The 16089-nt window shown below is 44.9% G+C and overlaps 1 protein-coding gene across 1 annotated transcript in view; it reads right to left on the bottom strand.

Annotated features, from left to right (window-relative positions):
* Window positions 1-16089, bottom strand: part of adamts7 (a disintegrin-like and metallopeptidase (reprolysin type) with thrombospondin type 1 motif, 7) — a gene marked incomplete at both ends in the record, with an annotated part of 111573 nt that overhangs the window by 46218 nt on the left and 49266 nt on the right. The window contains 5 exons of the mRNA XM_080531884.1: window positions 285-405; window positions 3337-3470; window positions 4571-4740; window positions 6915-7060; window positions 7513-7605. Of these exons, the coding sequence (XP_080388010.1) occupies window positions 285-405; window positions 3337-3470; window positions 4571-4740; window positions 6915-7060; window positions 7513-7605 (664 nt within the window). The remainder of the gene's footprint in view (window positions 1-284; window positions 406-3336; window positions 3471-4570; window positions 4741-6914; window positions 7061-7512; window positions 7606-16089) is intronic.

Raw genomic sequence — 16089 nt, 5'->3', positions numbered from 1 at the left:
AACACTTCAAATCATATACCCGTGTAATAACAAGCAACTAGTGACTAGTGCAACTAGTCTACTCTCAGCTCCTCTCTAGGTTCCAATTATGACCTATCCCTGTCCACAATATTTTGATGATTACAAGACTTAAAATCTTTACTGAAGAGGAGGGACTTTCCAGTGCACAAAAGGGCACTAAAAACATAGAAACATGCATTTTGTTGTGCAGCTCATCATTGATATGTTCAGAATTCAGGTGAGTAGAGGTGAGGTGGTCCTAGGTCAGCGGCAGGGTGTCATACCGAGCCCCTCGCTGTCTTCATACGTCTTCTTCACCGTCTCGCAGGTGGAGCCGTTGCCTTGGCAGACCCCACAGCGGTCCTCCACGGCGTTGGAGTCGATCTGATAGTCACAGCCCACATTCTGAAATAATAATAATAATAATAATAATAATACATTAGTCTTATATAGCGCTTTTCTAGACACTCAAAGACACTTTACAAACTGAAAAGATCGAGTAGTAATAATAAAAAGAAACAAAAAAATAAATAAAATAAAGTATAGGGGTCTAATTAATTTTTAGATGACTAAATCTAAGTCTAGGTGTCTTTGTAGGACAATCAAAGTCAATTTGATTGAAATGGAGGGCAGACGATACCGTTGGTCAGATGGACGTTGCTATAAAGCTGTAAGATGTAAAGATATTATCATATTATGAGATCTGAGATATATAAGATCAAAATGTGAGATCAGATTGGAGCCTTTCGGTAATGAATTACAATGCAGTGCAGAATGTAGAGATACTGTGTAAAGCTTAAAGCAAGGTACTTTTGAGCATACAGCGAGGCCTTTGATAGCTGATAGCAAATGATATTTCTTTGGGCTAAAATCGAAGGCAAAATATATTAGTAAGTGTAGGATGTCATGTTTTGTTTTGGTCTTTAAGCTGACACCTTATTCCAAAGCGACTTACAATCAATACATTTGACTAAGTGAATCATCTATCATAACAGGAAAAAGTATCTATGCTTGATCTATGCTCAGGCCTGGGGCCATTGGCAGTTTTCGTGCTAGAAGAAGGAAGAAAAAAAGAAAAGAAAATGTAGACACATGAGAAACAGTACAGGGGGTAGTAGATGTCTTAGGAGAAACAGTACAGGGGGTAGTAGATGTCTCAGGAGAAACAGTCATGGGGGAAGTAGGTGTCTCAGGAGAAACAGTACAGGGGGGTAGTAGGTGTCTCAGGAGAAACAGTACAGGGGGGAAGTAGGTGTCTCAGGAGAAACAGTACAGGGGGGAAGTAGGTGTCTCAGGAGAAACAGTGCAGGGGGGTAGTAGATGTCTCTGGAGAAACAGTGCAGGGGGGTAGTAGATGTCCCTCCTGAGACACCTTCTTCCCCGCTGGCTAGTCTTTTGTTTCTTTGCTATAGTATCATTTCTATGTAGGCTCATTAAAATGTACATTGTAAGATGCCACTGTCTGATAAGCCCATATGGGCTGTGCACCATGAAAGGTGCCATCCTGGTGCCAATACAACAGCATGACAACTTGTAATGCCAAATCACACACCTGAATCACCTGACTGAGCTCACTAAGCACTAGTAGTAACAAGTTATGGTCTCCAGACTAAACCGACTAGTAGCCATTCACTGACGGGGTGCTGGTGTCAGGTATCACGTAGAATTTGTGGGTGAGGCAAACAGCAAGCTAACAGAATGGTCAGGTCTGAAAAAGCAACTCATTTAATACAAAGGTAATTCTTCTACTCAGTCAGTTAGGGCTACAAACAGGCACATCTACTAAAATGTGTAGATAGCCTGTTGTGTTAAAAGCTTTAAGATACTATTGGAGTACCAGCTATTTAACCAAGGGCTCAGTAGATAAAGACGGCAGTTTCCATCTCCATGGAAGCACTTGGTCCCATGCCTTTGGTTGTCTCCTGGTAGGCAAAAGTCTGCACACTTAGGCCTACGTTGTCGCAAAAGTATTTTATTTGTATATTATTGGCACCTTACATGCCACCATTGCAGCTACCAAAAAGCCCCAGATTGTCTCCTCATTGCTAACACAGTTTTCTGGACTCATTTCGACCCCAAATTGTGGTATGATGATATACTGTATTTCCTTTTAGATAGGTTATGATATGTTGTGTTTATCATGAAATCATGAAATCTTAATCCCTCTTCTCTTTCATCATATAGAACTAAGACTACTACTATAGATCTAATTTAAAATAAAGAATGAGAGACCTTATGGACCTTAACATCAATATTTAACTAGCTTGCAAACAGACTAAATATTCAAGGATTTTCTGCCAGAACCAATTTAATAAAGCCTTACACTGTACAACAGAGAACAACAATAACACAACTCTATCTCCTCTGCATCAAATCACCAAGCCAAAGCATCATGGGTAATGTATGATTACTGTCCATATTTAATCAGGGCTCAGAGAAGTGATTGACATTTCGGTTAACGGACAAGGACAGGAAGACATTGCAATTTCATACAAAATGTCAAACATTCAAAGCATATTATGCAGAGAAACACCATAAATAAATAATCCACATTTTCAATGAAGATCAAAATCAGAACAACTGTGGGTCTCAACAAGGCAGTCAGCAAGAAAACCTTGAGACGAGGCTGCAGAGTTTGCTGAACTTTCATTTTAGGGAGGAAAAAGGAAGAAGAGACAATGACCATCACTGTCTGGTACGACTCTGCGCCTGCCCGATCCAAGGCTAAGCTACAAAGAGTCGTACGGACAGCTGAGCGGATCATCGGCTGCCCCCTGTCTCCCATCACAGACCTCCATAGCTCCAGATCACTGAAGAGAGCACGCAAGATTGTGGCTGACCCCTCACATCCAGCTCACAGCTTGTTTGCATTACTCCCTTTAGTTTAGTTCTGGACAGCGGTACAGGGCCACCAGGACAAAAACATCACGCCACTTGGAACAGTTTCTTCCCCAAAGCCATAGCCCTTCTCAATACCTGCTGATCATTGCACCTTGCACTTTACATGTTCTTGCACTTAGTTGTACAGTATTTATTAATAATATCCACTCATATTGGTACTGTATATTTTGTCTTGAGTATTGTCGTGTTGTCGTCTTGTTGTTGTATGTACTGTAGCTTGTTTAGTATGGTAGAATACCAAATCATGTTCCTAGTGCACTGCACATGGCGAATAAAGTTGAATTGAATTGAATTGAATTGAATGACGTTGTGCCCTTGAGCAAGGCACTTAACCCCTAATTGCTCCATGGGCACTGATTGTGGGTGAACCTGTGCCTAGAGCAAAAGATACATTTCGTAAAAAAAAAAAAAAAAATGTTTGGTGCACTACAGTACCTTACAGATGCCGTTAACACACACGTCTCGACTCAAGCTGCCTTCGTAGCACTGAGTCCCATCGATGACGGCGTCCAACATCTTCTCCGAGAAATATTCGACCAGAGGGCGGCAGTGCAGCTCACAAGGGTTCACTGGGGCAAAAAGAAAGGGGGATGCGGGAGGTTTGAAAATCATCATAAAAGTGCACTTTAGCCATGACAGCTGGTAGCCCATATACACATGATGCGCATATATACGACACAATGCTTGCAGTACTTTCTGCTCACTGTTTTCGTTCCCTCATCATTGTATTCAATGCCAAAACCGAAATGAATGACCCCACAAGAGAGATTTGTAGCAATCCGGGGCTTCCTCAAACTGTGGCCATGTTCTCAACTCCGCTCGCCATGAACAAACATTTGAACAAGAAGCAACTACGTTCCAGACAAACTCGGCCTCCGACTTTCAATGGAACGCAGCATAAACCGAAAAAACGACATTCACTAGTGCGTATTGAACCGTGGATGGCCGTACGGTTCAATAAAACCGAGAACCGTTGCACCCCTAATGACAATGTTTGGCCTTTTATTGCACGTACCACCATGGTCTTGTTCTATCAACGTCACACTGACCGTCTTATACAGTAGACATTGTACTTCATCAGAATGACAGATGAGGTTGTTTTCTGAGTTTGGAATGAACCAGCTATGCTGTACCTTTACTCCATCCATGAAATTGCCACAGCTCTCGCATGGACACGCAATAAAAGATTGGGGAATGGGATGTCACAACAATAATGCGATGTCACAACAATAATGCAGAGTGCTACATTTTTGCATCAGTGCCACTTGTTTGCTCTACTGTGAGCAGGACTTACTTTTGGATGTCTAAAATGTGTAAAGAGTATTTGATTGCAAAGCATCAGCTACTCTTCCCGGGGTCCACACAAAACATACACAAGAAATAATCACAAAAACATAAAATAAAAAAGAATAACATCAACATACATAACATCACAAAACATATAACAAAGAAGAATAACATCAACATACATAACATCACAAAACATATAACAAAGAAGAATAACATCAACATACATAACATCACAAAACATATTAACAAAGGGGGAGGGGCGGGGGGAAGCAACAAATGACAAAAAAAAGCTTTTGGTGAGCATCACAATATCACACATAACCAAGAAGAATCATCCACACATTTGAGGTTAGGGAGTACGCAGTGGTGTGACCCTCACCTCTGTTGTTGACCTGCACCCACTTGTAGAACTTGCCCTTGTAAGGCATGGTGTTGAAGTGACTACACTGGGTGTGTCTGAACGTGGGCTGGCCGGGTGGGCAGGGCGTACTGTTACACACTCTGTAACGACGACGCTCACCCAGGCAGTACCGCCCGCCGTACTTAGGACTGGAGGGGTTTGGGGACGGAGAGAGAGAGAGAGAGAGAGAAGCATAATTAAGCAATAATCACACGAGAGGGAGTGCTGTTATACTGAATGTCAGCACGGCTGTGATTCGGTCGTAGGTACGAGGCCGCAGCCGTGCTGATATACAACAGTTCTACAGCGCCGTTTATTAGTTAACGGTAATAAGCAACAACAGATTATGATTTGTTTGTTTATTTTGGCTCCGCCAACAAAAAATTGTTCCGCAAGTGAACTTCTAGTAACTACTAGTTGCCTAGTAACCTGAACACAAACAATAGAACACCTGTGCGGCAGAGTGATACATGTAGTTAAAAGTCCCAGTGCTGTTGTTATACTGTATGTCGGCACTCAGGGAATGCCTCTTGTCCAATTAAATTAGTTGGTCGGAACTAACTGTTGTATAATATTCAATCCAGCATTCCGGGATTCAAACAACGACAAACAACAACGCTTTATTGAGGCATTAATAAGTTCTATTCTTGTTCTTGTTCTTGTTCTTGTTCTTCTATATTAGTATTATATTTAAAATCCAAAGGTACTGAGGAAGTACATACCAAAGGTACTGAGGAAGTACATACCAAAGGTACTGAGGAAGAAATAAACCATATTTCATGATAATTGGGCATTTCAGACAGAAAATGGTTATGGCCTTAGCTACCAAAGTGGTTATGCCCTTCGCTATCAAAGCTGGCAATTATACTGTAATACACAATAATTACACTGGCTGTAATCAGTGGCCAATTCCTCTCATAAATGTTCAAATGTTTTTTCAAGGTGTCCTCCAGTGGATTTTCCAGCCCAATGTCATGTCGAATGGAAGGTAAACGCTACCATTAGCCCACACAGCCTGTCACAATACAAAATGTTTAAAATCATGTCATCAGGATCTTTCTACAGAACGAACAGATCTACTATAGGCTAAGTACAGGCCCAGCCTCCCACTCAGAGGGAGGTGGATGAATAATGTTGAAGATAATTAGGGGCTTCTGTCCTTTTTCCTCCATGGGGTCAGGAAATGGTATGCCAACCTGATACAGATGGCTCAGGGCGTGGAGTCGTCCCTAGGCACTGATCTAGGTTCAGCTTGCCCTCCCCACCTCCTGACCCTAACCATCAGGGAGAAAACACTCAACTGGCCCAAGACCAGCTCCTAGGGGCGATTTCCACCCACTCCAATACAGATGCTCACATGCATTAACACTAGAACAACCGTTCTTTTTTTTACCTACTAAAAGAGCCGCCTCGGGGGGTCAAAAGCATTAACCCCCTCTTTACAATGCTAAGCTGCTATTTACACACAATTAAACACTAGTTGGCCGCTTGTAAATTAGCCTGCTTCCTACACAGAAAAACTGCAAAATAGCTTTATACTAGCTTATCCTTTATACTAGCTTATCCTGACTAGGATACTGGGTGGTAGAACGCACATGTCTAGGAAAAGTCATGAAAGGAGGGTCCTGAAATTTGATCGAGTGCAAAGATATAAAATGTTTCTTTACTCACAGGGCTCATGGCTGTTCTAGTGTTAATCAACAAGTGTTACTTCACTCAGAACTTTTATCAGTTCCATTGTATTTCAAGGATGTACAAAGGTACCTGAATGTAAACAGAGCAGAACAATGGCAACGAGATATTGGCCTCTCTTTTGACTGAGAGAGCTGAAGCTTCAATCAGATGGCAAGACACGGACAAACCTGGCATTCAATGTTGACTGATATTCAATCTCAAACACAAACACACAGGAAGGGAAGTAAACAGGTAAGAAAGATTTCCCAGAAGAGTGGAAGCTGTTATAGCAGCAAAGGTGGGACCAACTCCTTATTAATGCCCATGGTTTTCAACAAGCACATGAGGGTGTGATGTTCGGGTGTCGCAATACTTTTGTCCATATAGTGTATATATTTGTATATATATATATATAATATATATATGTTACGGTACGTGGGAATACGGTACATGTGGGAAAACTAGGGTTAGGGTTAGGTGCTACGTCGACTTGGTACATGCTGGCATGTCTAATCCTAACCCTATCCCTAACCCTAACCCTAACCTTAACCGTAGCACCTAACCCTAACCCTAGTTTTCCCACATGTACCGCATTCCCACATATATATAAATAAACGTACTTAATAAAATAAAATAAAAATAAACTTACACTGGGGTGACACAGTCCCTCTGTGCATTCTGCACCCCCGCCCCACAGGTTCGGGAACAGGCGGACCACTCACTCCATGGCGCCCAGCCTCCGTTCACTTTCTCAGGTCGGTACCCGAACGCCACACACTCGCCGTCGTAACACCACTGACACACACACACATTCCACAGAGAGAGTATCTTGGGTTCTGGTTTGGTTCAACATGCTACAGTACAACAAAGGACATTAAACATTTCCAAAATATGTGAATGAATGAATGAATGAATGAATGAATGAATCGAATGAATGGATGAATGAATGAATGAATGAATGAATCGAATGAATGAATCGAATGAATGAATCGAATGAATGAATCGTTTAATGACCACACAACCTAGGTCGGTGGAATTAGTTTTCGGTACAGGTGGAAAGCTCAATACAGCAGTGTCAAAAACATACACACATTGCACATAACTATCACATTTCACAGCTTAAACAGAACGCAATGTTGTCATTGATCGCGATTCAATCATTCTTCTCACAATCCAGGGGTCAGGTGCATACAGGAAAGACCACCATGGAGCCATAGTAACATATACACTGTAATCCCCGGACTCACCTTGTCTTCTCCACACTTGGTCCCATCCACTGCTCCATCCAGCTTGGAGTGGCAGGTGGTTCCCACAGTGCACCACAGCGTACTGCACACGTTCTACAGAGAGGGACAAAGAGACTCCTTGACTTCCTGTAGGCCTATATAGTATCTCCTATAGTGCTGGAGTTGGGTAATTCTCTCGCTGCAGTGTGGATTTGTGGATACTATGGCTATGACAATGATAACGACAATACTATGACGACAACGGCAATACTTTGATGGCTGCACATCCCTGGTTAACGTGATCACTCTATAACATTTGCACTACTGATGTTTGTCTTTGCTCATACTGTATATTGCACATTGCACATGTCTCCTGATATAGCTTCTTTTATTAGTGGGAGGGGCTACAAGTCTGCTAGTTGTCAGCAATTACTGAGCCTCCATTAATATCTGGCCTGTCTGAGAGCGACAGCCTCTGCGACAGCCTCCTGACACTAAGACTTGTGACAACAAGACAAGGGAGTCTATCTGTGGGAGTCAAGACTCGTGACAACAAGACAAGGGAGTCTATCTGTGGGAGTCAAGACTCGTGACAACAAGACAAGGGAGTCTATCTGTGGGAGTCCATCGAGGAAGGCCTGAGAGGAAGCCAGGGTACTAAGTACCTTCTCTTCCAGTTGTTTGTAGTATTGCTGTCTTCTCTTGTCACATCGGTCTACTGAGTGCGCTTAGCTACTCCTAGTTCTGTTGGTTCTTTAGCCCTCTTCCCCTCTACAGACTTTTATCACAATGTGCTTTCTCCCTATCCCTGTTCTTCTGACATTCAGGAGGACACCTAGATGCTACATCCCCCCTCGCAACCCTTCCAATCTCATCTACCCACCTTTTTCTACTGACCATGACTTTATCGCCGCAGGCGGTCTCTGGAATTGCCAGTCGGCGGTCCGGAAAGCTGACGCTATCTCAGCTTATGCATCTCTAATGGCCCTCAATTTCCTTGCTCTCACTGAAACCTGGATCACACCAGAAAACACAGCTACACCAGCAGCCCTCTCTGGTGCCTACTCCTTTTCTCATTCCCCTAGACCCTCTGGTCGAGGGGGAGGCACAGGACTCCTCATCTCGCCCAAGTGGTCACATACTGTCCTTCCCCTGGCACACCTGTCTATATCCTCCTTTGAATTTCATGCTGCTTTTGTCTCCTCCCCGGTCAAACTCCACATTGTTGTCATCTATCGCCCCCCAGGCCAGCTCGGTGACTTCCTAGGCGAGATGGATGGCCTTCTCAGCTCCTTCCCTGATGATGGCACTCCGCTCGTACTACTAGGTGACTTCAATTTCCAATCTGAGAAGCTTCTCTCATCTGGAGTACTTGACCTCCTCCTCTCCTTCGGCCTTACCCTGTCCCCCTCTCCTCCAACTCATAAGGCAGGCAATCAGCTCGACCTTGTCTTCACCAGATCTTCCCACACTTCCAACCTTACTGTTACCCCTCTTCCAGTTTCTGATCACCACTTTATATCCTTCTCCCTTCCCCTCAAAACCTCCTCTTCCCTCTCAGCCTCTAACCACTTAAGACCCTCTTGTCGTAACCTACGTACCCTGTCCCCCATCACCCTCTCTTCTTCTGTCCTATCCTCCCTACCCTCTGTTGAATCCTTCTCCCTTCTATCCACTGATGCTGCATCCTCAACCCTCCTGTCCGCTCTCACCTCATCCTTCGACACCCTCTGTCCACTAACCTTGAAGCCAGCTCGATCCTCTCCTCGAGCTCCCTGGCTCTCTGAAACGCTACATGCTTGTAGACTAGAGCTCAGAGCAGCTGAGAGGAAATGGAGAAAAACTGGCCTCTCTGACGACCTTAACCTCTACCACTCTCTCCTTTCCAACTACGCCTCCTCGGCATCAGCTGCTAAAGCATCCTACTATGATTCCAAAATACATTCTTCTGCCTCTAATCCTAGAAAACTGTTCTCCACTTTCTCTTCACTCCTTAATCCACCTCCTCCCCCTCCTCCTTCCTCCCTGTCCGCCGATGACTTTGTCACCTACTTTGAAAAGAAGGTGGACAACATCAGCAGCACCTTTTCCCCCCCACCTCTCCCTCCTCCTACTAACAATGCTAACACCCCTTCCAAACTCTCTCCTCGACACTCGATCTCCGGATTGTCATCTTTTTCCCCCCTCTCCCCCGATGAGATTCTCACACGTATCACATCAAAGCGGGCAACCACATGCCCTCTTGATCCCATCCCCTCCCCCTTCTCCAATCCATTTCCGCCGACATCCTTCCTTACCTTACCACCCTAATCAACTCCTCCCCATCCACAGGATCTGTCCCAGCGGCCTTCAAAATAGCCAGAGTAAAGCCTCTCCTCAAGAAACCTACCCTTGACCCATCATCTGTCCACAATTACAGACCTGTATCCCTTCTCTCCTTCCCTTCCAAAACCCTTGAACGCGCGGCATCTAAACAACTGACTGACTATCTCCGGAAGATGGATCACTTAGACCCCCACCAATCCGGCTTCAAGGCTGGGCACTCCACTGAGACTGCGCTCCTTGCTGTCACGGAAGCCCTCCACTCTGCCCAAGCTTCCTCCCTCTCCTCTGTTCTCATTCTCCTTGACCTGTCTGCTGCCTTCGACACAGTCAATCACCAGATCCTTCTCTCCATCCTCTCAGACCTGGGCATCTCTGGCACCGCACACTCCTGGTTTTCTTCCTACCTGGCGGGCCGCTCCTACCAGGTGACCTGGAGAGAATCGCTGTCTTCTCCACGAACCCTCTCCACTGGAGTACCCCAGGGTTCTGTCCTAGGGCCCCTACTTTTCTCTCTCTACACCAAGTCTCTTGGCTCGGTAATCTCTTCACATGGGCTCTCCTACCACAGCTACGCAGACGACACTCAACTCTTCCTGTCCTTCCCCCCGTCTGATGTACACGTGGCAACCCGTATCTCAGCATGTCTCGCTGACATTTCAACTTGGATGGCTGACCACCATCTCAAGCTCAATCTTAACAAGACCGAGCTCCTCTTCATCCCCGGGAAAGCCTGCCCTCTCCAAGACTTCTCTATCACAGTGGAGAACTCTACTGTAACCCCCTCCCTGACAGCCAAGAATCTTGGAGTGATCCTGGATAACCGACTATCCCGTGCGGAGAACATTGCAGCAACGGCTCACTCCTGCAGATTCTTCCTCTACAACATCAGAAGGATACGACCATTCCTTACCAGAGAGGCAGCGCAACTCTTGACCCAGGCACTGGTCATCTCCCGCCTGGACTACTGCAATGTACTCCTGGCTGGGCACCCCGCTTCAGCCATTAGACCTCTGCAGCTCATCCAGAATGCTGCTGCCCGGCTGGTATTCAACCTCCCCAAATACTCGCATGTCACCCCTCTCCTTCGCACCCTGCACTGGCTCCCGATAGCAGCTTGCATCAGATTCAAGACCCTGGTGCTTGCATACCAGGCAGCTAAAGGGACAGCCCCTGCCTACCTGAAGGAAATGGTAACCCCCCAAACCCCTGCCCGCTCACTCCGCTCCTCCACCTCGGCTGGCCGACTGGCCCCACCTCCTCTACACAGCAGTCGGGCTGCCCGATCACGTCTCTTCACAACACTGGCTCCCCGCTGGTGGAATGAGCTCCCCACGGCTGTCAGAACGGCAGACTCACTACCCATCTTCCATCGTAGACTGAAGACCCATCTCTTCAGGTTACATCTTAACTGCTCCTCCTGAGACATCTTCTGACCCTCACCACTACGTCTCCTAAAGACACCCGCTTTCCCCTCTACTGTGTCCCTAAGAACTTCTATTGCCCCCCTTGTACTGTTTCTCCGTTTCTCCAGTAAAAAAATAAAAATAAAAAAATAAAATAAAAAAGTTTTAGAAGAAGGTGACAGGGAGAAGGTTTTTCCTTCTATCAATGGCCCCGGGCCCGAGCTAGATTACTCTTCCTGCAACGAATGGTGGATTGCTGATTCACATGCTTAGTATTCAAATGTATTGATTGTAAGTCGCTTTGGAATAAGGCGTCTGCTAAATGCCAAAAATGTAAATGTAAATGTAAAATGAAGCAGGCTAATTTACAAGCGGCCAACTAGTGGTCGTTGTGTGTAAATAGCAGCTTAGCATTGTAAAGAGGCTCTTTTAGTAGGTAAAAAGGGCACGGCTGTCCTAAAGTTAAGCCTTGTCTGTGAAACCGGCCCTAAATGTCATTATTTATCAACAGCAATTGCACTGAAGGACATGAACAACAACCATTCCAACATTTAAACAGTCCCTCAAAACCCACCTCTTCAAGCTCGCCTTCACCAGTTAACCCTCTCCCCCTCCCCTTCCCATGTGTCCCCAGCACTACCTCAATTAGGCCCCTATACTTTCTTCTATTTACCTTTTGTTGCTTTTTATTATTACTACTCGATCTTTTCAGTTTGTAAAGCGTCTTTGAGTGTCTAGAAAAGCGCTATATAAGTCTAATGTATTATTATTATTATTATTATTATTATTATTATTATTATTATTATTCAACTAAGACGTTGTTTCCTGATAACCACAGTGTCAACGTCCCTCACTTGACGACATAACAGATAACCCGCATCCATAAATGAAACATTCTGACATTCAAAGCGAACGGTATCTGATTCATCCAGTTATTGTATTTCAGAGGTTGAGCTCAACAAAGGATTGGGAACAGCAAACATTGCAGGGGTTGAAATGGTGCAGTGAGGATTATGAATGTTGTCTCTTCTGAGGGGGGAACTTTCCAGAACCCAAATATGAGCCGTCCGTGAGATAGTACCCTCATTACCCTGGTAATAAAGCAGGCCTCTGACAACAATTCCCCTCAGCACTATCTGATGATTCAAAAGTCTATGCATGTTTACCCCCAAAGCGACTTCCTTCCTTCAACATTCAAAAACAACACAAAGCAGTGCATACTGCAATTAATTGCGTCTTGGTTTGACGTTTGATATGGACGTGTTTGCTCCCATTCCTCATCACATTCCATGTATTATAATGAGCCTGTCCTCTTTTGATTTCCACCGCCACCAGCCTCCCCAGTGACATTCATACAGTATATGATGAGACTAACCTTCAACCCACAACCACTGAACCACTGGACCCCCACTGAACCACTGGAGGCCACTCGCAACATTCACGGGAATGTGTTCTTAATGAATAACTCTAATCTCTCCAAATCTGCTCTGCTACACTCACACACCACGGACGGAAATGGCTTTGGAAAACACAAGTGAGTGGCTTTAACCTTTGCCAGTGAAATGGGATTGACTCCACACAGCAGCTGGAGTCATGTCGTACATTCATATCATGGAGATGATAGCCCATAGTCAAAGCACTTAGAGGTGTCTCTGGTGACTCTCTCTGTGTGTGTGTGTGTGTGTGTGTGTGTGTGGAGGGTCTAATTCTATTAGTAAGCCCTCCTAAGGGCTGACCTAGGGTCAGAGACAGTGAGCCTAGCCTGGCGTCCCAGCACGGTGATAACAACCAGCTGCTGACAGGAGAAGACGTGCTGGGAGGCTCCTAACAGCCTCTGTGGAAAGAGAGCTGCTTCTCCCTCACACAACACTGTGGAGACGGAGAGTGGAGTTTAATGAATATAGTCAGCTAGCTAGCTGTTTTCTGTGTGTGTGTGTGTGTGTGCGTGCGTACAAGTATATGTGTGTGTGGAGAATGTGAAAGCCCAAAGGTCAATTTTAGCCCTTTATCTGACTGAAGTGATAAGAGATTGGGATGATGGAGCTGTTACTTTCGGGTGACATTTTTGATGAATAACTAGCGGCCATTTTGTTGTCCTGCCGGAGAGCCGAATCGCGAGGATGGATCTGATCTTTCGATAGCACAGTGTGTGTGTGTGTGTGTGTGTGTGTGTGGGTGTTTGGTGTTTGGACCGATCTGATATATTTATTTTTCAATTACTCAGCAACAGCTTATCTACAGAAAGAGCCGGTTTGTTCTTCACATAACACTGTAGAGAAGGTGACTGGAATTCGATACTTTACTCAGCTGGCATAGCTGTTCTCTGTTTGTGTGTGTGTGTGTGTGTGTGTGTGTGTGTGTGTGTGTGTGTGTGTGTGTGTTTGTGTGTGTGTGTGTGTGTGTGTGTGTTTGGAGAATGTGAAAAGGTTATCTAACTGATAAGAGATTGGGATGATGGACCTGTTTCTTGTTACTCTCGGGTGACATTTTTGGCGAACGACTAGCGGCCATGTTGTTGTCTGTGGAGAGCAGAATTGTGAGGAGGGATCTGATCTTGACGATAGCATAGACGATAGTGTGAAGTTGAGCGAGTTGTGTGTGTGTGTGGTAGCATAGTGCGCCATTAAGCACGTAGTGTGTGTGTGTGTGTGTGTGTGTGTGTGCGTGTACGTGTGTGTGTGTGTGTGTGTGTGTTGGCTTGTATGCATGTTTGGACCGATCTGATGCACTTCTTTTTCAATTAATCAGCAAATAGATAATAAATAAGAACCCATTGGCCGGTTTATTCCTGTCAGGACCGTAATGGTTATCAAAATGCAGATAAAACTAGAAACTAAACGAATAGAAGGTCACGGGTATGAACAAGAGGATGTTCTTTTTCAGGGATCTTCACGGCAGACAGTGTGTGTGTGTGTGTGTGTGTGTGTGTGTGTGTGTGTGTGTGTGTGTGTGTGTGTGTGTGTGCAGAATTCATAATGCTGGTATCAGAGATGGAAATATGATAGTGGTTATACTTGAAGGTCATCATCGTGGGTAAGCTATACCATGCAGAGGCATCCATCTTTTCAAAGGCATCCATCATTTGATCTTAAATACTCTAGGAGTGCATCTGCCTAAAATATTCATCTTCCATTCTGGCAATTAGTGTATGCTATATATGAGACAGGTTGAGCATGAGTTCTGCATGGTGTGAATGCCAACTCCCTAATTGACAATTCATAGCTCTTTAATGAGCAACTAAATGTCATCTGGTGTAGGGATTGAATCTTAACTTGAGTGTGTGTTTGACTCAGCTGTCTGTGGGTAAATCACGTGTTGGTGTGAATACGATCAAATGTGACTTACATTTGACTCAGATTCTGAAACTCAGAAACTCAGAGTTTGTCTAATTCGTCTATATAGGCTTGGGCAGTACAACAAGTTGTAAAAGAAAATCAGGGGGGATGGTGGGGGACAATTTTAGCATCCCCACAGCGTCAGTGACTTCAGTGTCAGTGACTTCAGTGTCAGTGACTTGGTAAAAATGTCATTGCATGTGTACGTGCCCCCCCCCCCCTCGCCCACAGTATTTTACTCAATATGCGCAAAATTAAATTTGAAATAGCAGTAAAACCACGTTCATTGATAAAATGACATAACGGATGGAAAGCGGGGGATGGCAGTTTTAGAAGGGGGATGATTTTGACAGTTTTTATTTCAGCTGGGATGCCATCCCCCCCTCATCCCCCCTCAACTCGAGTGCTGGGCTTGGGAATATTTTGGCTGGGGATTGTTTACAAACATACAGAGCAAGAGTATGAGCAACCACCTACTAACCACTACCTCCAAGAAAGCAGGAAACCCAGGGAAATTGGATTCCCTAATGCGATTCAGATGTCCTCCCTTGGTCCTGAATATTATAGGGCACCAATGGGGGTCTGGAGGTTGGATGTCTACCCCAGTTTTTACTGCCCTTATGGGCTTCCTATAAACCACTAGACACGGAACAGCTAATATTAGTCATGGAGAGGCTTGTAGAAACACTGTTTGTGTGTGGTCTTTCTATCTCTCCTGCTGCCTCTCTCTCTCTCCCTCTCTATCTCTCTCTCTCCCTCCCTCCCCTATTTCCATTGTTGCCGAAGTGCTAAGCCCTCCCAAACTTGGACAGTTTGGAAAACTGAGAGGTTTTATGTAAACTCAACTTATGTGTCTTTCTCTCTTTCTTTTTCTCTCACACTCACACACACAAGCGCACCAAGCATACGCGCGCACACACACACACACACACACACACACACACACACACACACACACACACACACACACAGACACACACACACAACCAGCGGAAATCTGTGACCCCCCTGTTTGAGTGTTTGCGCCCGACAAGCTAAGGACAGGAGCAAGGAGAAATCAGAGGAACTTTAGAGACGTAATGTGTTCACAGGCTCCATGTGATCCGCAATGCCCCCACCCTGGACTCTTTCAAATCAGCCCTCAAAACCCATCTGTTCACCAAGGCCTTTGGCCCCTAGTCACTGTTTCTGTTTTGTTTTTGTTTGTTTGTCTGACCATTTCCGACAGCGAATTGGCATTTTTTGGGTTCCAGCTTGATTCATTTCCACGTACCGGTAAATAGATGTGGTTGGACTGATTTCCTTGCAGGACTAGCTAATCTCATTTTTTAGACCTAGCACCTCAGTTTTTAGACCTAATAACTGAAACTTATGCCCTTTTTAGGCCTTATAAATCTGATTGCTGGATTTTAGACTTTAAGGCTTTTTAAGACCAGTGCGGGAACCCTGATTGAGGTAGACACAACCAGCGTATAGACTATTGGAGGGAGATGTGAAAACACTAAGTGAATCCAGTGACCCCCATCCTGCTGACT

The sequence above is a fragment of the Nansenia antarctica genome (assembly GCF_963989245.1).
Source record: "Nansenia antarctica genome assembly, chromosome: 5".
Classification (NCBI taxonomy): domain Eukaryota; kingdom Metazoa; phylum Chordata; class Actinopteri; order Argentiniformes; family Microstomatidae; genus Nansenia; species Nansenia antarctica.
Note: the sequence above shows the minus strand (reverse complement) of the source record. Positions and strands in the feature narration are given on the sequence as shown.